General features: G+C 38.1%; 1 protein-coding gene across 2 annotated transcripts in view; it reads right to left on the minus strand.

Annotated features, from left to right (window-relative positions):
• Nucleotides 1-18749, minus strand: part of crfb2 (cytokine receptor family member b2) — a 33903-nt gene extending 15154 nt beyond the window's left edge. Inside the window, exons 1-4 of one of the 2 annotated variants that reach the window (XM_051709804.1) lie at nucleotides 18385-18749; nucleotides 16332-16464; nucleotides 11894-12066; nucleotides 10550-10698 (exon numbers count right to left, since the gene is read on the minus strand). In XM_051709804.1, the coding sequence (XP_051565764.1) occupies nucleotides 10550-10698; nucleotides 11894-12066; nucleotides 16332-16464; nucleotides 18385-18445 (516 nt within the window). In that variant the 5' untranslated portion in view covers nucleotides 18446-18749. Of the gene's footprint in view, nucleotides 1-10549; nucleotides 10699-11893; nucleotides 12070-16331; nucleotides 16465-18384 lie in introns of both variants that reach the window. The other variant, XM_051709803.1, reaches the window with a different exon arrangement.
• Nucleotides 18750-19557: the final 808 nt, after the last annotated feature.

Below are 19557 nucleotides of genomic sequence, written 5' to 3' on the forward strand. Positions count from 1 at the left end.
ATATTTTGTGAAGTGCATCAGTTCCTCCTGCAGCAAAGCACCCCCGCAACATGATGCTGCCACCCCCATGCTTCACAGTTGGGATGGTGTTCTTTGGCTTGCAAGCTTCACCGTTTTTTCCTCCAAACATAACAATGGTCATTATGGCCAAACAGTTAAATTTTTGTTTCATCAAACCAGAGGATATTTCTACAAAAAGTAAGATCTTTGTCCCCATGTGCACTTGCAAACTGTAGTCTGGCTTTTTTATGGCAGATTTGGAGCAGTGGCTTCTTCCTTGCTGAACAGCCTTTCAAGTTATGTCGATATAGGACTCATTTTACTGTGGATATAGACACTTGTCTACCTGTTTCCTCCAGCATCTTCACACAGTCCTTTGCATTGTTCTGGGATTGATTTACACTTTTCGCACCAAACTACGTTCATCTCAAGGAGACAGAATGCATCTCCTTCCTGAGTGGTATGATGGCTGTGTGGTCCCATGGTATTTATACTTGCGCACTATTGTTTGTACAGATGAACGTGGTACCTTCAGGTATTTGGAAATTGCTTTTGGGGGGGGGGGGGAGTAGTAGTAATCTGGCAGCGGTGCCTAGGAGAAGAGGTATCCGAGCGTAAAGCTTGGCGGCCTCAAATCGCTGCTGGAAGTTGAGAAACATCATTGGGAGAGACAGAGATGATACCGGGTTTGATGTTGTGGGGAGTACAGAGCAATTGAAAATTCTTCATCAGAAGGAAACAGTTCAAGTTCAAGAGACATCTTCGAGTATGGTGGGGTGTAATGCAGGAAGTCTCAATGCCACGAAGAGGTAAAGCAGCTGTTTATATACGCTTACTCTGGCAAAGTTTATTTAACTCCATTTTGCTAAAATGAAATCTGTTGAGTGGTTAAAAAACAAGTTTTAAGGGGGCCTGGGTAGCTCAGTGGTAAAAGACACTGGCTACCACCCCTAGAGTTCGCTAGTTCAAATACAAATTGGCCCGGTTGCTAGGGAGGGTAGAGTCACATGGGGTAACCTCCTAGTGGTCACTATAATGTGGTTCGTTCTCGGTGGGCCGCGTGGTGAGTTGAGCGTGGATGGCGTGAAGCCTCCACACGCGCTATGTCTTCATGGCAACGCGCTCAACAAGCCATGTGATAAGATGCGTGGGTTGCCGGTATCAGACACAGAGGCAGCTGGGATTCGTCCTCCGCCACCCGGATTGGGGCAAATTACTACGCGACCACGAGGACTTAAATGCGCATTGGGAATTCCAAATTGGGTGAAAAAGGGGAAAAATTCCCTCCCAAAAAAAACAAACAAAAACAAAAACAAAACAAAAAACTAAAACGTTTTAATGACTTCAACCTAAGTGTATGACTTCTGACTTCAACTGTATATAGTATACTGTCCCATTAACTCTTATTCTTGCTTCTGTTTTTTTATACATTATTTTTAACCAACCAACAAACTTTTCATTAAAACCAAATTTGACACGTTTAAAAAATAAATGGCCATGCAAGCCTATCAAAGGCTTTTTCCGCATCTAAAGTCAACAAAAATACTTGTTCTTAAATTTGTACAATATTTAAAGTACGCCTCACATTATCCTTCAATAACCTATTGGTCGCATATCCTGATTGGTCTGGATTAATCAGATATGCTATTTCCTTATTCAATCTGCTAGCAATAACTGATGTTAATTTTTGGTCTGTATTTAATAAAGATATCTGTCTGTATGAGGCACATTCTTCTGGATTTTTTTCTTCCTTATGTATTAATGTAATGATGGAGGAATTCCAAGAGGAAGCATATTAATTATTTTCTAATGCACAATTGAAGGCTATACAAAGACTAGGTATAATATCTTGCATAAACTAGACTTGCCACAATATCATAATTTTCACACCGGTGCGTTGATCACGTTCAAACCGCCTAACACCGGTATTACTGCTGATTGGATGCTAAGTGGTACTATGGGGTAATTTCTGCAATAGCCTACACACAGGCTTGGGGAGTAACAGAATACTTGTAACGGTGTTACATAATCAGGATACAAAAAATATGTAACTGTAATCCGTTACAGTTTCATAAAAACCCAACATATTCAGATTACAGTTACATTTGGTAAAAATTGGGATTACTAGTAGGATTACATTTTTTTTATTTATAAAAATAAAAAAAGATCCCCCTGACATAAAATGATAAAGACAGCTGCTTGCTTTATAGTGGTACAGATATGATCAGATGCATGCTCGAGATCTCTACTGGTTCTCTCTCGTGACTCACATGAATCTGGCAGATAACACCTGTCTCACATCAACACTGTGCTCTCAAGGCAAACATGGTCAAACCATTAAAAGTGCCATTTCATCGCAATGGCCACTGGAGAAATATTATAATTTTTGTGGAAATTCCAACATTCTTGTCACTTCAATGGAGAAAAGGGAAACAACATTACAGTTCAGTGCAATTTATACCTTCCAGCTGTGAAGATGCAGTGTTTTTCTAAGGACCCGATACCTAATGTAAACAAGCATTTAAAGGTAAGACCCAAATGAAAATCATGTAAGCGATGATAGCTAAAATTAGTTATAAGTGTTCCCTAATTTCACCATCAGACCGTTTTTCAATCGTTTTCGCAGGAGCAGAAATAGAAGCGGAGAAACCACCACTCCCCCTGGCGAATGGCCCGTATTCCGGTAGACGGGATGCCTACAGTCTAAACTTTAGTGTGACTTCTCATTCCATCTTAACTTCAGTTAAAACTCTAAAATTGTTCTCTGAAATGCTTTCATGTTGTAATGACAACAGTAATTGGGACAGCATTAATTTTTTTCTTTGTTGAAAAAAATCTAAATTGTACACATGAATACCAAATGAATTGAAAATTTTATAAAGTTCTTAGGGAAAAGTTCAATGGATAATTTATCTTATTTTGATACTTAAATGTATCGTTAAGAATTTTATTCAAGATCTATTTTGATCTATTCTTTAAAACAAGATTTTATTTATATATTTTCTTAAATTTCATTTATTTGTCATTAAAATCCTCCTTAAACATAAACATAGAATCACCCATAAATGTTAGCTGGTGATGTTTGACTGAGGATCATGTCCAATCAGAGGACAGACACTGGAAGCACAGCATTAATAATAATAATAATAATAATAATGATGACGAAGAAGATGTGATCTACCTATAGCAGTCGGAAGTTAATGAATGGTCAGTGCCAATTAGTCTACATGCTAACTGCAATACATGGCAGAATTTAACTTGGTAGTGTTTTTGAATCTGAGGTATATCCTGTCAGATTTTTTTATGTTAACCAAGACATAATTCAGTGCATCTGTTCTAACTGTATTTGCCTGATGAGAAAATAAACTATTTTTCTATAACAGATCACCTGATTTGATTAAAAATGTGGAGTTGTTCTACATTTGACCATATTCTGTTTTCCTATTAAGGAGGCAGTATCCCAGTTTTTCATATTTTTTTCTTATACTGTATATAATAATAGCTACATCACTCATAACATTATTCAAACACGGTTTGTTTGCATTCAGAAGGCATGATTAAAAGTCTTTGAGAAAATACTGCTTTTCTCTTGACTTTATTCACATCTGCGATCTTGAGGTAATCAAAAATTAACTCAAAGTAATCTGATTACATTACTTTCTTATTTAGGTAGTTGGATTGAGTTACTGATTATATTTCACTAAGTAATCTGTATTGGTAACAGATTACATTTAAGAAGTAACCCTCCCAACCCTGCCTACACAATAATGCAAGGCAGCTTGATTTCAAACTTTGTACTTTATTTTTTATTCATTTAAACTAAAAATTAAAATGAAACTGAAAAATTTGCAATTAAAATGTGTGTGGTTCAACTTTTTGAAAGATGGGTTTTCAACAGTTGTGAAGGGCAACATCTCTTTGGCAACTAACCTACTTCAACCATGTATTCTCTCCATCATGGGCTTCCGGTCGGGTATTTCGCTGTCCTGGCAAATACATCAGTTATTGTGGGTTATTACGGAAGGGTAATGACTTTGAATGTGTGTGAAAAATTTTGTTTTGTTCCCTCCTAGGGCTGGGTGATATGCAAGAAATAGGTTCACGATATATACAGGTGCATCTCAATAAATTAGAATGTTGTGGAAAAGTTCATTTATTTCAGTAATTCAACTCAAATTGTGAAACTCGTGTATTAAATAAATTCAATACACACAGACTGAAGTAGTTCAAGTCTTTGGTTCTTTTAATTGTGATGATTTTGACTCTTCCTAATTTATCTTTAATCAGTTTGAGACATTTGAATTGTTGACGTTTACTTATCAATGTAATGACTCCCCTGCTCTTACTTGAGCCAGCACTAAAGAAAACATGTCCACCCCATATCCTCCTAAATTTTTCAGCTTCCTGCGGGGAAAGATGTGTTTCTTGAAATACTATATCATATTTCTTACGTTTAAGAAAATAAATAACCTTCCTTCTTTTTATGGGGTGCCCAAGCCCATTCACATTCCACGTGGAGAGACAATCCACTCATATTAACATTTGACATATTAGGAAAAAACAGATTGTGTCAAAAATAAAATTATAGTGACCATATTCTAACATTAGTGCAACAATCAAACCCCGAACTTCCCCACGAACCAAACAAACAGAAAAAAGAAAAATGTGCGCATTAACCCCACGCATGACAGCGCCAACCAGCGTCCATCCCTCTAACCACAAACAGTCCATGTACGCCTACGAGAGCCCCCGCGGCAACTTTGCCATCGGATTTCTAAAGTCCGGTGCTTCTATACAAATTTTGTGAGACAAATTTACATAACAGAAAATAATCTATAAAACAAACTCCATTCAATAAGCAGAATAAACACACACAAAAAAAATGGTCTCGAAGGTGTGTACCTCCACAAAAAAAGCTCCAGCCTCTAGCGGAACAAGCACGAAGAAGAAATGAAAAAAAAAAAAAGAAAAAAAACGGGCCATTCAGTTCTTCGGGCAGTTAAACTCACTCCAATGTCCTGCAAAAAATATTCCACAAAACCAACTCCAGCCAACAGGAGGCATAAGAACACAAAACGAGCAGATACATCCACAAACTATCCCGAAGAAATGATACTACACAAAACAAACTCCAGCCACTAGGTGGAACCAGCACAAAACGAAACGAAAAAGTAACCCAGTCTCCTTGAACAGTCAAGAGAATGTTCAGTGAGTCAGGTCCACTAAGCGGCAACATGAAAATCACCAAATGGCTTACTCATTCAATTGTCTTTATGTAGGACAATGCTTGCTGTGGGCATGTAAATTCTCTACAGCCATCCTTAGCATCTATTCTCAGTTTGGCCGGAAACATCAGAGCAAACGCAACCTTCCATTGATGTAAGAGTTTCTTGCATTCCCTGAATCGTTCACGTTTCTCTCTTTTCGAATTCGTAAAGTCTGGGAACAAGAATATGCTGTTGTTCTTCAAAGAAAGATTTCCTTTAGTCCTCGCCTCAAGTAACACGAGATCTTTATCGGATGATCTCAGAAATTTGGCCAGAATTGATCGGGGCCCTCCACAGATCTCTGAGCCAGGACCCTGTGATCTTGCTTGATTTCCAGTTTATGGCCTGTTATGTCAAGCAGACTCAGGAAGAGCCTGTCTAGGAATTTTACCCTATCTCGGCCTTCCTCATGCTCAGGAATTCCAACAATTCGGACGTTGTTTCGTCGATTACGATTCTCCAAATCCTCCAGTTTTTCCCAGACGCGTTCCAAATCCACCTTGGTCGCTAGTGGGTTAGCAGCTAATTACCTCTCTGATGAATCCAGATAATCAATCCGTTTCTCAACATCCAACATTCTTGTAACCATCTCAGAGAATTTCGTCTCCATATCAGTGATCAATCGACGTATCACAGCAAGATCCTCCAAGTCTGCAATGACCTTTGTCAGCATTGCCGTCATGTTTAACAGTTAATGCTGAATCTCTTCCACCGCACCGGCCGAATTGAGTCCCTGGTCTGCGGCACTGTCCGGGGTATCAGCTTGAGCACGTAAGTGTCTTTTAATGTCTCCAGAGCCCAAGGATTTTGAATTCTTCAACATATTGTCTTCCTACAACAGTTAAGAATCAGGGTGTATCGAATCTCACCAGTTTATGACACAAATAGTATTAAACTAGCAAAGTGTGCAGAGCTCGCCGTTCACATGTCCGCTCTTCGCATGGCATCACGTGACTCCCACACAAAGTCAATGTTATGTTTCATTTAACAAACCAAATAGCTTTCAACTGTGTTTGATATAATGGCAAGTGATTTTCTAGAACCAAATTAGCAATTTAGCATGATTAATCAAGGATAAGGTGTTGGAGTGATGGCTGCATTTACAACCCCAATTCCGAAAAAGTTGGGACAGTATGAAAAATGCTAATAAAATCAAAAATGAGTGATTTGAAAATTATATTCTCCCTTTGCTATATTGAAAGCACCACAACTACACATAATATGATTTTTTTACCTTGTGAATTTCATTGTTTTTTGAAAATGTACAGTAATTTCAAATCAGATGATTGCAACACGCTCCAAAACATTTAGGACAGTCGAGTGTTTACCACTGTGAAATATCACCATTTCTTTTAATAATACTTAAGCATTTGGGCACCGAAGACATGAGTTTGTTAAGTTTAGAAAGTGGAATTTTCTCTCATTCATCCATTATGCAGGTCTTTAGCTGCACAATTGTACGGGGTCTTCGTTGCCGGATGGTGTGCTTCATAATGCGCCACACATTCTCAATTGGAGATGGTCAGGACTGCAGGCAGGCAGGCCAATCTAGCACCCACACTCTCTGCTTACACAGCCATGCACTTGAAATTCAGACAGTATGTGGTTTGAAGTTGTCCTGCTGGAAAATGCAGGGACATCCCTGGAAAAGATGGTGGTGGATGGCAGTATATGTTGCTCCAAAATTTATACATATCTGTCTGCATTCATGGTGTTCTCACAGATGTGCGAGTTACCTGTGCCATGGGTACTGACACACCCCTGGCCCATACAGACACTGGCTTTTGGACCTGATGGTAATAACAGCTTGGATGGTCCTTTTCCTCTTTGCTTTGTTTTTCAAAACAATTTTGAAATGTTGACTCTTCAGACCAAAAAAAAAACAGTTCCACTGTTCTACTATCCATCTAAGATGAGACCGAGCCCAGAGAAGTCGGCAGCGCTTCTGGACAGTGTTGATGTATGGCTTCTCCTTTACATAGTAAAGTCTTAACTTGCATCTGTGGATGCAGCGGCGAGTGGTGTTGACTAACAAAGGTTTACTAAAGTTATCCCAAGCCCATGTTCATGATATCCATTACAGATGAATGATGTTTTTTAAGACAGTGACGTCTGAGGGATCTGAGATCACGTGCATTCAGAAGTTGTTTTCATCTTGCCCTTTACATACAGAGATTTGACCAGATTCCTTGAATCTTTTAACTATTTTGTGCATTGTAGAGGGTGAAATGCCCAAAATCCTTCCAAATTGTCTTTGGGGAACATTGTTTTCAAAGTGCTGGATTATTTGCTGAAGCATCTGTTGGCAAATTGACAAGTCTTGAATTATCCTTGCTCATGAAGGTCTAGGCTGTTTTGGGGGGCTCCTTATACAGTATAAAGTATTATGACACAATTACCTCACCTGTTTAACATCTCCTGTTTCACATCGCCTTGTTATTTCACCTCGTCAAATTGTTATTAGTCTTAAATTGCCCGTCTCAACTTTTTTTGGAGAGTGTTGCAATCATCTAATTTCAAATTCACATGGGGTAACCTCCTCGTGGTCGCTATAATGTGGTTCGCTCTCGGTGGGGCACGTGGTGAGTTGAGCACGGATGCCGCGGTGGATTGCGTGAAGCCTCCACACGTACTATGTCTCCGTGGCAACGCGCTCAACAAACCACGTGATAAGATGCGCGGGTTGATGGTCTCAGACACGGAGGCAACTGGGATTCATCCTCCGCCACCCGGACTGAGACTTAAAAGCACACTGGGAATTGGGCATTCCAAATTGGGTGAAAAAGGGAAAAAAAATTAAAATCACTCCTTTTTGTTTTTATTAGCATTTTCATACTGTCCCAACTTTTTCGAAATTGCGGTTGTACATCAGTAATGTCGTGCCAGCAAAAAGCGGAAGTGGGCATGAGTGGGAGTCTTTGCACTATCTGTGGGTGTATGCGTACAAACTGTGGGTGTATGTTTATGAAGTGGCGCAGTGCAATTTGCTATTTTCCTGAGAAACAAGTCAATGCGCTAAGACGTTTGAAAACCAAGTCTTAACTCAGCGCAAAGTTTAATCTTAGTTCCTGCATTTGCAGTTTGGGGATTCCAACAGCAGGTGAAAATAAAGTTAATGTTCCAACACTGAAAATATAGTGGAACATCAAAATACGTCCCTGATGAGTTATAGCCGTCTTATATGAAACAAAAATTTGGGCTTTGGGTTAAACTATCTATAGGTCATGGTTTATTTTTCAAATATTATTTTTATGTTTACATTTACATCTGTATTTATGATTAATTTATATTGGTTTTTTTCTACTTGTAGTAGAGTGATTTTTATGTTGCTGCAAAAGGTGCTGGTGGAAGTTGGAGAGAGTAAAATGTTTGGAATTGGTATTATTTTTTGACCACTTTGTTATTTTGATTATATTTCTGTTTCGTTTGAAGTGTAATTTAAATTTAGAAACATTTTTGGTTACATTTTTCAAAATCGACCGGTAGAAGTGAAGTGCCAACACAATCACTGTTAATACTAGCCATGATTTGTGTGTCAGTAAATGAAAATTATTAATAATACTTACATTCATGCGGGCCTGGGTAGCTCAGCGAGTACTGACACTGACTACCACCCCTGGAGTTGCGAGTTCGAATCCAGGGTGTTTTGAGTGACTCCAGCCAGGTCTCCTAAAGCAACCAAATTGGCCTGGTCGCTAGGGAGGGTAGAGTCACATGGGGTAACCTCCTTGTGGTCGTGATTAGTGGTTCTCGCTCTCAATGGGGCGCATGGTGAGTTGTGCATGGATCGTGGAGGGTAGCATGAGCCTCCACATGCGGAGTCTCCGTGGTGTCATGCACACCGAGCCACGTGATAAGATGCGTGGATTGGCGGTCTCAGAAGCAGCGGCAACTGAGACTTGTCCTCCACCACCCGGACTGAGGTGAGTAACCGCGCCACCACGAGGACCTACTAAGTAGTGGGAATTGGGCATTCCAAATTGGGAGAAATAAAAAAAAAAAAAATAATAATACTTACTTTCTCTGTAATTTAACAGAGCCAACATCCAAATTCTGATGAGAATCACATTTTCCATACGTATAAAAGGAGTGTCACTGTCATAGAAATATGCCGACAATCAAGGACACAGTTAATGCACAAAAGAATGTAATTTTCAATTCATCACCATTTACACTACCAACTTCTTATAGAAGCCTAGAAAAGAAGCCTTTATTTTGGTCACACATTTTACATAAATTTTTTGCATATATACAGTGAAATTTATTTGTTTTCACATATCCCAGCTAAGCTAGGGTCAGAGTGCAGGGTCAGCCATGATGCGGTGCCCCTGGAGCAGATAGGGTCAAGGGCCCAACAGTGGCATCTTGGTGGTGCTGGGGCTCGATTCCCCGACCTTCTGGTCAGTAACCCAGAGCCTTAACCGCTGAGCCACCACTGCCCCTTATGAATTATGAATTATGAATGTGCTGTCATCGTTTATACCACTGGTGTTTGAGAGAATGGACTATATAATAGGAACACAGACGGTGAGAAATCCCGAGAAAACCTCAGAATTATATTGCACTTTTTCCAGCCCATTTGCACGTTGTGTGGGTGATTTCGCCAAACCCACTTGTGCCTAGATTTAGCGCAGCAGCAAAAGTCATTGGTGACTTGAGTGCACCAATGAATGAGGGAATGTAGACCTTTTCAATTGAGTGGAAATACAAAAACTCTGCTGTGAAAAATATTTTATAAAGTAATTAAAAAGTAATGAAAAGTATTTAAGAAAGTTACTTAAATGTAAAGTAGTAAGTAATGTAATTATTATCCAATTTAATAAAGTAATCAGTAATCTGATTACGATTTCAGATAAGTAATTAGTAATTTGTAGTGTTTTACTTTAAGTAATTTTCCCAAAACTAATTTTAATACAGAACAACAACATAACAGCTGTTGTCTTTTGTACTACAATTGTCGAAGCAATTTCATCTGCCACCTGTTTTTAGTTTTTATAAGCTATCCGGCATTGTTATCATCACAGATGTTAACTCCAATATACTGCATATAGTGTGGGAATATTAGATTTATATCCATTTGCGGAAACACATTTATGTGGACGAGTGTGAATTGAATATGCACACCTGATCAGATAGAAATCTGGGGTGCGTTTCCCAAAAGCATCGTAAACTTAAGCTGATGGTAGAGACGATTGGTACCTATGGTTTCTACAATCTACTTAGGCTTACGATGCGACTGAGAAACGCAACCCTGATCGATCAAGACATGCTTGTTTTCTCACCTCTGGTCCATCCTCACTGCTGATCACCAGTCTATAGTGGAACCTGAATGAATTGTAGATGTGGTGGAGTTTGGGAGCAGGCGCTTTGAGACTGACACAGAGAGACTTGTTACATGCTGACACTGTCACCAGCGGCGGCTCCAATGTGGCTTAAGGAGAAGAAACAAAAACAATGTGCAAAGACAAATAAGACATTCCTACCAGATAATCACAGGTGATTACATAAATCAAATGATATTCTGAGGTAGGTTGCCTAACTCTTTTAAGACTGGTCTAAACTTTTTGAGTCAGTTGCGTAACCACTTCAATCAATCAAAGTTAAAGCTGAAGTGCGTCACATTTTCGATGTTAAAATACTTTCTCCTATACTAACTTATAAGTAGGAGACAGCTATGGTGGTTTTCAAACTGGCCACGTTTGCTGTGGTCCGAATCCAAGTGCAATTATTCCTGCCATTTGATCGGGTTTTCCTACTTATGATTCTGTCGAACCCCTGTGCTTTTCCATCATCAACGTCATCACAAACATGCACATGATGGAGAACACAATGTGGGTCACTATATTTGTGTGTTTTTTATTAATTTGGTGCCATTATGCACATCAGAGTGTGGACACTTGAGCCTCTGTGCATCGCATGCCCTAATTCAACAGATTTGCATGTCTAGGAGAAGCCGACTAAATCTGCTTTTCACAAAGTCTTTTTTGAGGAGACAAAGAGATGCATCTGGAGCCCTGCTAACAATGCACATATAGGCACCTCACCTAGCCATCTGTGTCCCATTATATTCCCCAGTTTCCACAAAAACTGTGAACTCTCACTGTGCCTCTGTGGTGCTATATAAATTCCTGTTTGTTTTGAGCGACACGTCCAGCCAGACACAGGCAACACTGGCTAATCCAATGACGTGAGTTTGGGGCAGGACTATCTGTTTGTTTGATCATATTCTTACATCATCACAGGGCAGTGCTTTTTTGCAACATGGTGGTTTTCAGGTCTATGTAACATGAACATAAAAGCCATGGAGTTCTGTGAAAAGTTCAGATTCTAAGCTTTCAAATGGTACCAAATATGTAAGGGATAATGCACAGTCAGCCAGCTGTATGTGTACACCTGCTTTCTTTTGGTGTACAATGCTCTACAAAAACCAAAGAGCTGAACAGTTTATCCTGCAACAACAAGTATTAGAGACGACGCACTTTTCACCCAAGATGGACTGTTGAGAGTAGCTGCTACTGTAAAACTGAAACCATATAATAAGTTTTGTGCTTTATGCATAACAACCACCAAAGAAGAAAGCACACCGTTTATTAGAATCCAGTATGTGATCATCTGTTTTGTCTTACTGTTTTGAATGGGTTTAAATGGGCTGCAGTGGGCAGGCAGTGACGTCCAGTTCCCCATGCCAGCAGACACACTGGTGTAATAGGTTTCCTCCAGATCAGAAAAGACCTCTGTAAGATTACATGAGAGTGGGTACGTCACCTTTTCACAACCCTTCACCACCATCGGAGTCTCACTGCTGAAAGAGAATGCATTAAAGAGTGTAAAAGGGTGTTTATTCATCTTCAGGAACTAGAAATAAAATAAAAAAAGTCTCTTTTAAAACATTTTTAAAACTCTCACTAGTTTATTTAATTTGTCTAATAAAAATGTCCGACAGTGTATGTACATGCATCACAGGAGGTTTATGTCATTATTTTCTGAAAGTCATGAAAAATCCCACACAGTTTAATTTCCAGCACATTTCAAATTCTGTATTGTGTTTAATAGAATTCTGTGCTGGAAATGACAATATTTTCACACTTTTTGCATAATTTGTCAAAATTAGAGCTTGACTGGAAATTATGCCTAATCAAAATATTTTGCTCACAAGTGACATCAACCTTGATTTTTCTTTGTTTTCTTCAAACATCTTGTCTCATTTCATCTCAAGCATGCTCTTCACTGACAATTGTGTCGACTTAAGTACATTAACTTTTGAAAGTAAATTATTATGGGGCAAAATTGTTTGGTTTGGTGGAAAAGATGGCACAAATATGAAAGTCATAATGTTTGAAATATTTGTAGAAATAATTTTCACACAATGAAAATTTAAATGGTTTATGTTTATTTCACTCTTTGTTTAGATTGACACAGTTTTAAATAATTTGCCTTTTAAAATTTATTTTCATAGTTTAATACAAAACAAAAAGTTAAAAAAAAAGCAAACAAACAAAACGGGTTCAAATCTGTTCGTTTTAATAAAAATCAACCTCTGGGACATGAAATGGCATGAAGCTGCAGAAACACACTGTGAAACCCAAAAATGATTTATGATTTAAAATAGTTCATTTGAGATATGCATATAACAGAGTCAAAATATTGATCTCAAACTTAATTTCAAAGTTTTATAAATCTTTATGAATTTGCAATCGAACTGGAAACACAGTGGCACTGGTCATTCATGGTCACAGTTATTCATGATTATGGAAACCACTAGTTCAATGACAATCACTGGCAGGTTAAATAAAACATGCCCATATTTAAACCAAAAATGAACCAAACCACAAATCTGAAACATTTAAGAGCCTCAAAGCTGAAGTATGTCATTTCTGCGCATCGAAGGGAATTGCAAAAGTAAACAATGTTCTCAAAACAGCTTTTGAAAACGGCTCTGGTTTGCAATTGTTCATAGAGTCAGATAGTCCCGCCCCCAAATGACGCCATTGGTTGAGTAACGTTGTTGGGGTGTGTCTAAGCGGGTCGCTCAAAACAAACAGAGCAATTTTTAAATAGCCACAGAAATACATCGCTATCAGTTTTTGAGTATTTACCTACGAATGGCTCAATAATAGTTGTCACTGCATATTGAACAGGGATAGAAGAAAGTATTTTAGCTCAGAAAAAGTTACATACATCAGCTTTAAGTGATAAAGCCTGAGTTTTACAAGAGCTATTATCACAATCTAACAAACACAAAAGCAGTCCAAAATCAATATAATTATTCTGATGATTATTAAAGGTGCTATATGTAATATTTTTACTGTACTAAATCATAAAATGACCATAATATGTCATTAGAGAATTAGGAAACATGCTAAGTTGAAATACTGGCTTCTCCGATAACAATGCTACAGCCAGTATATTCTACTTTGAAGTTTCCATTCCGGGCCAGAATTTCTGTTTATGTTTTGGCCTGTGTGATCCTGCTCACTGCCCACTCACCAATAGTATTTCGACAGCGCCGGGTTGCCAGATTTGAACAAGTTTGCAGGCAAACAACACTGCGTGCTTCAGCCATGGAAGCCAGCAAACGAACTGGATCAGAGATAACCAATTCCATCCGACCTACAAAGCCTTGCCATTCGTCTAAAAACCACAATGACCAGAGGTGTAGTAAAACAAGGATAAATATTGGAGATGCCTTTGGAAGACGGAGACAGCTTAAAGCCCAGAAATCCTTTAAAACGGATGCTGAGTTGGTTAATTTGCATGTCAACATTCTGGCAACCCGCATGAGCTTCCAGTCTAGGGCGGGGCAGACAACTCTCCAATATTTTGAATTTAGACTGCAGTACCCATTTCAAACACTTGTTGTCAATCTTACATATAGCACCTTTAACTTTGATGATAATTATGAAATCTTAGCCAAAGACTCCCCCAATAAAAGTCCAATACAAATAGTACGTTTACAGTAAAAATGAAGCCATAGTTACCATGTGTCTATATTAATGTAAGTATCTGTTCCAGGAAAATAGCACAAAGTTGTTTTAAGAAAATCCATCACATGGGTAAAATGTTCAATGATTATCAAACTTATTTTAATATTACACAGTGACAGGCAATATGGGACATTACCATAACAGAAAAATGCCATAGTTGCTGTTAACAAGCAAGTGTAGGACTTCAGAACATTCACGTTATCTTTGCTGTTTTGAGCTTTCTGTTGATCTATACAGCATTCTTTAGCACGTTTTTAATCCAAATAATTTTAAAATGGGTTAATTCCCCCAAAAATGAACATTATCTCATCATTTACTCACCCCCATGCCATTCCAGATGTGTATGACTTTATTTCTTCTACAGAACACAAATCAGGGCTCAACGCTAAGGATTTTTTCTACTGGCCCAGTCGGGCCAGTGCTTCAGATTTTTACTGGCCCTGCCAAAATTTCACTGGCCCCAACACAAAAATGATAAATAGCTATTTTTACCATCATGGCTTTAAAAATGTGTCCAAAGATAATTATTTTTTAAATATATTATGTTTTTAAGACAATGTCTCCCCAAACTGAATCACATTTGTAATTTGCAAGATATGATTTATGCCTTATGTAATCCGATATAAGCGCTTTACAGGTATAAATTCATAAATACAGTTAAACTATCTGTATGGGAATAAAACTTGCGCTCAGTGCCTTATTGAGATCGCATGCACATTAAACAGATTACGCTGCACAGAGAGAGATGATGATGAGACTTATGGATTTTCAGTCCTATAGAAAGAAACTGTTGATTTTTTGTGTTCCAATGTGTGGATTACTGCTTTTCACCAACATGAAAAAATGAAAAATGTGGGGATTTTGCGCACTTTGAACACGGAATGTGCGGGGATACTTAAAATGTTGCACAAGATGTCCAAGCCCGCTACAAAATTCATTAAGTGGGTTTTTTCTACACATTGGTAATAGCTGCTGCTAAGACACTTGGAAAAGAGCGAAGACAGTGCTAGGAGAGTGCGCTCAGTGTCTGCATGCGACTGTGCCTTGGCGCGTCCAGTATATTACACGCTCACGCATCTCGGCGAGCTAAATAGAATCGCGCTTGCTCGTCTGTTAGAATACTTGGTTCGCTCAGTGTAATTGTTGTGCTCTCTCACTTGTTGTTTTCTTGCACTAATGTTATAAATGCAGCATTGGCCCTTTCGGGCAAGTGACAGTTCTAGCAACTGGCCCGAATCTCTCTCACACTGGCCCCGGGCCATCAGGCAGTCCTTATTGTCGAGCCCTACTGAGCAAGATGTGGATGACTTTCTTTCATCTGCTGAACTCAATTGACAATATTTAGAAGAATATTTCAGCTCTGTAGGTCCATACAATGCAAGTGAATGGGTGCCAACATTTTGATGCTCCAATAAGCACATTAGTTAGCATAAAAGTAATTAATATGACTCCAGTGTTTTAATCCATATCTTCAGAACTGATATGATAGGTGTGGATGAGAAACATCTATATTTAAGTCCTTTTTTGCTAGAAATTCTCCCTGCCCAATAGGAGGCAATGTGCATGAAGAATGTGAATCACCAAAAAACAGAAGAAGAATCTGAAAGTGATCTATTTCTCAGCCACACCTATCATATCGCTTCTGGAGACATGGATTAAACCACTGGAGTCTTATGGATTACTTTTATGCTGATTTATGTGATTTTTGAAGCTTCAAAATTTTGCACCCATTCACTTGCATTGTATGGACCAAAAGAGCTGAGAGATTTTTCTTAAAATCTTCATTTGTGTTCAGCAGATGAAAGAAAGTCATACACATCTTGGATGGCATGAGGGTGAGTAAATGTTGAGAGGATTTTAAATTTTGGGTGAACTATCCCTTTAACTGCAACCTTACTGTAGGTTCAGGGTCATGTTCTCCTTAAGTTCATGTGTACTCTCTTAACGAACCTGACACTTTTCTGTAGGTCATATTTATATATTGTAATTGTGGTAACAGCAGTTGGATTTAGAGTCTTAAGGGGGCTGAATTATCTAAAGCTCAGTTAATTAATTATTTCAGCATGTGTAGGACACGTACCTGAGTGTGCACATGCTGACTTTGTAGTGAACACCATCAGGAGAGCCTGGCCCCATTTTCCAAGACAACAAGTGGACAAAATATTGGGAAGATATGCTCAGATTTACAGGAGCAGGTATGTGTATGCATAAGGCTAGAGAGAAAAAAAGACAGTGAGAAATATGGTCAAATTTTTCATTGATTCTTTAATTTTTTGCCACATCTTAATTTTTGGGTTTTATTCTAATCAACACATCATGATCTACATTATAAAATATTTTAAATGAAAACCAAGAGGCACTGGACTCTTATTTGGACTTTCTTTTTATTTCCCTGATTGAATGAGATTTACAGTTGAAGTCAGAAGTTTACATACACTTAGGTTGAAGTCATTAAAACTAATTTTTTTTAACCACTCCACAGATTTCATATTAGCAAACTACAGTTTTGGGAAGTCGTTTAGGACATCTACTTTGTGAATGACACAAGTAATTTTTCCAACAATTGTTTCCAGACAGATTGTTTCACTTTTAATTGACTAGATCACAATTTCAGTGGGTCAAAAGTTTACATTCACTAAGTTAACTGTGCCTTTAAGCAGCTTAGAAAATTCCAGAAAATGATGTCAAGCCTTTAGACAATTAGCCAATTAGCTTCTGATTGGATTCTGTTTTCTTAGAGATGAACGCAATTTGGTGCGAAAAGTGCAAATCAATCCCAGGACAACAGCAAAGAACCTTGTGAAGATGCTGGAGGAAACAGGTAGACAAGTATCTATATCCACAGTAAAACAAGTCCTATATCAACATAACCTGAAAGACTGCCCAGCAAGGAAGAAGCCAATGCTCCAAAACTGCCATAAAAAAGCCAGACTACAGTTTGCAAGTGCACATGGGGACAAATATCTTACTTTTTGGAGAAATGTCCTCTGGTCTGATGAAACAAAAATTGAACTGTTTGGCCATAATGACCATCGTTATGTATGGAGGAAAAAGGGTGAGGCTTGCAAGCTGAAGAACACCATCCCAACTGTGAAGCATGGGGGTGGCAGCATCATGATGTGGGGGTGATTTGCTGCAGGAGGGACTGGTGCACTTCACAAAATAGATGCCATCATAAGGAAGGAAAATTATGTGGATATATTGAAACAACATCCAAGACATCAGCCAGGAAGTTAAAGCTTGGTCACAAACTGGTCTTCCAAATGGACAATGACCCCAAGCATACCTCCAAAGTTGTAGCAAAATGGCTTAAGGACAACAGTCAAGGTATTGGGGTGGCCATCACAAAGCCCTGACCTCAATCCGATAGAAAATTTGTGGGCAGAACTGAAAAAGTGTGTGCGAGCAAGGAGGCCTACAAACCTGACTCAGTTACACCAGTTCTGTCTGGAGAAATGGGCCAAAATTCCAGCAACTTATTGTGAGAAGCTTGTGGAAGGCTACCCAAAACATTTGACCCAAGTTAAACAATTTAAAGGCAATGCTACCAAATACTAATAAAGTGTATGTAAACTTCTGACCCACTGAGAATGTGATGAAAGAAATAAAAGCTGAAATAAATAATTCTCTCTTCTATTATTCTGACATTTCACATTCTTAAAATAAAAGTAGTGATCCTAACTGACCTAAGACAGGGAATGTTTTCTACGATTAAATGTCAGGAATTGTGAAAAACTGAGTTTAAATGTATTTGGCTAAAATGTATGTAAACTTCTGACTTCAACTGTACAGACGTATTTTCTGTTTAGCTATATTTAACATTGACATTTTTTCATGTAATGACCATTTGATCAGTTTGTTATTGTATACTAGTTGATAAATAAAATATAGTTTTTCATAGTTTTTAATCATTTTATTTATTTATTTTGCATTTCATTTAAATGATCCTGTGGTGTGACAAATGAATTTTTAAAATTACAAATATTTACTGCAGTCTTTCCATTAATATGAGCTCACAGAAACAACAGTTATAGACACACAATTAAAAAGGAATTAGCTCAATGTAATTTTAAACAGATTTAGATGAAGTTGCATGCTCGCTTGTGTTGAAGGCTGTATATAGGAAAACTTACCTGAGTGAAACAGAGTAATAATTATAAGTATCCGTGTCATTACATACACTCTGCGATGCATGACATTAATTGAACACAAATACTGTCATCTCTCGTTTGTTTTCGCAGCACGCAAATTTTGTTTCCTCTTCACAGACTCTTATCTTACTCGGCGGCACGTTACATTTTAATCACTTCCACACTGATTCAGTTGCAGAAATCTCCCGGACTGGCAGCCTGTACTGTCGACGAAAAATTCTTAGATTGTTTTTTCTCATAAGCATACGCGCTAGTGAAATCAAAATAATGCTTTACTCCATTGAAGTCTGCAATACTTTCATTTTCTGTTCCTTCTTCTTCCGGTTTCCGGCAGAATTGTGGTTATTTCTTGTTTACAGGTCAAATGGCACCCTCCGCCCTTCTGGTCTTCCTCTGAGTGCAGACTGTGATGACGTAAGCGAGGGCAGACCGATGGGCACTAGTCAGCAAGTCCATGAGGGGGCATGATTGGTAAAAGTGTGCATTTGGGACAGACTTCAAGACTTCAATCAGATGACACATTTTATACATTATGTTTTTATTTACATGCAGTTTTACAAATTATTATTTAAAAAATTAATGGCATTGATAGATAGGGTAAAGGAACACACTTTAAACTAACTATTGAATATTTGTTTTTATTAAATAATTTCAAGTAGCACACTGACAATAAAGCATTAGATAATAAAGAACCTCTGAAAAACAAAGTGCACATATGACTACAACAACAAAACCCCATTGTTTTATATCTTTAGAGAACAAATAAACATTATCCAGACACATGGATGGTTACAGCTTAGAACACAGTAAAATGTACAGAAAGAACATACCACCATTTATTTGCAAAAATAGTTATAAAATACACGCAGCCACACTTCTGCATGTATAAATAGCACTGTCAGACCGAATGTTGCTATATCAATGAATACCAGCAATCTTACAAGCTACAGCCATGTGCATTAGATTATTCTTTCCTGTCTTGATATTTTAATAATTCTAAAAACCTCTTTAAAACAACAATAGCAATAAACTGAATAGGAGTAATTCCATATCTCTGGAAAATTAAATAAAACTAAGTTTTGAACAAGTTCTACACATCAGACTTAAAAGTGATTCTATATATCCATGATACACAAGTGATCCGCCGTTGACAGT

The sequence above is a fragment of the Myxocyprinus asiaticus genome, chromosome 11, assembly GCF_019703515.2.
Source record: "Myxocyprinus asiaticus isolate MX2 ecotype Aquarium Trade chromosome 11, UBuf_Myxa_2, whole genome shotgun sequence".
In the NCBI taxonomy this organism is placed as follows: Eukaryota; Metazoa; Chordata; class Actinopteri; order Cypriniformes; family Catostomidae; genus Myxocyprinus; species Myxocyprinus asiaticus.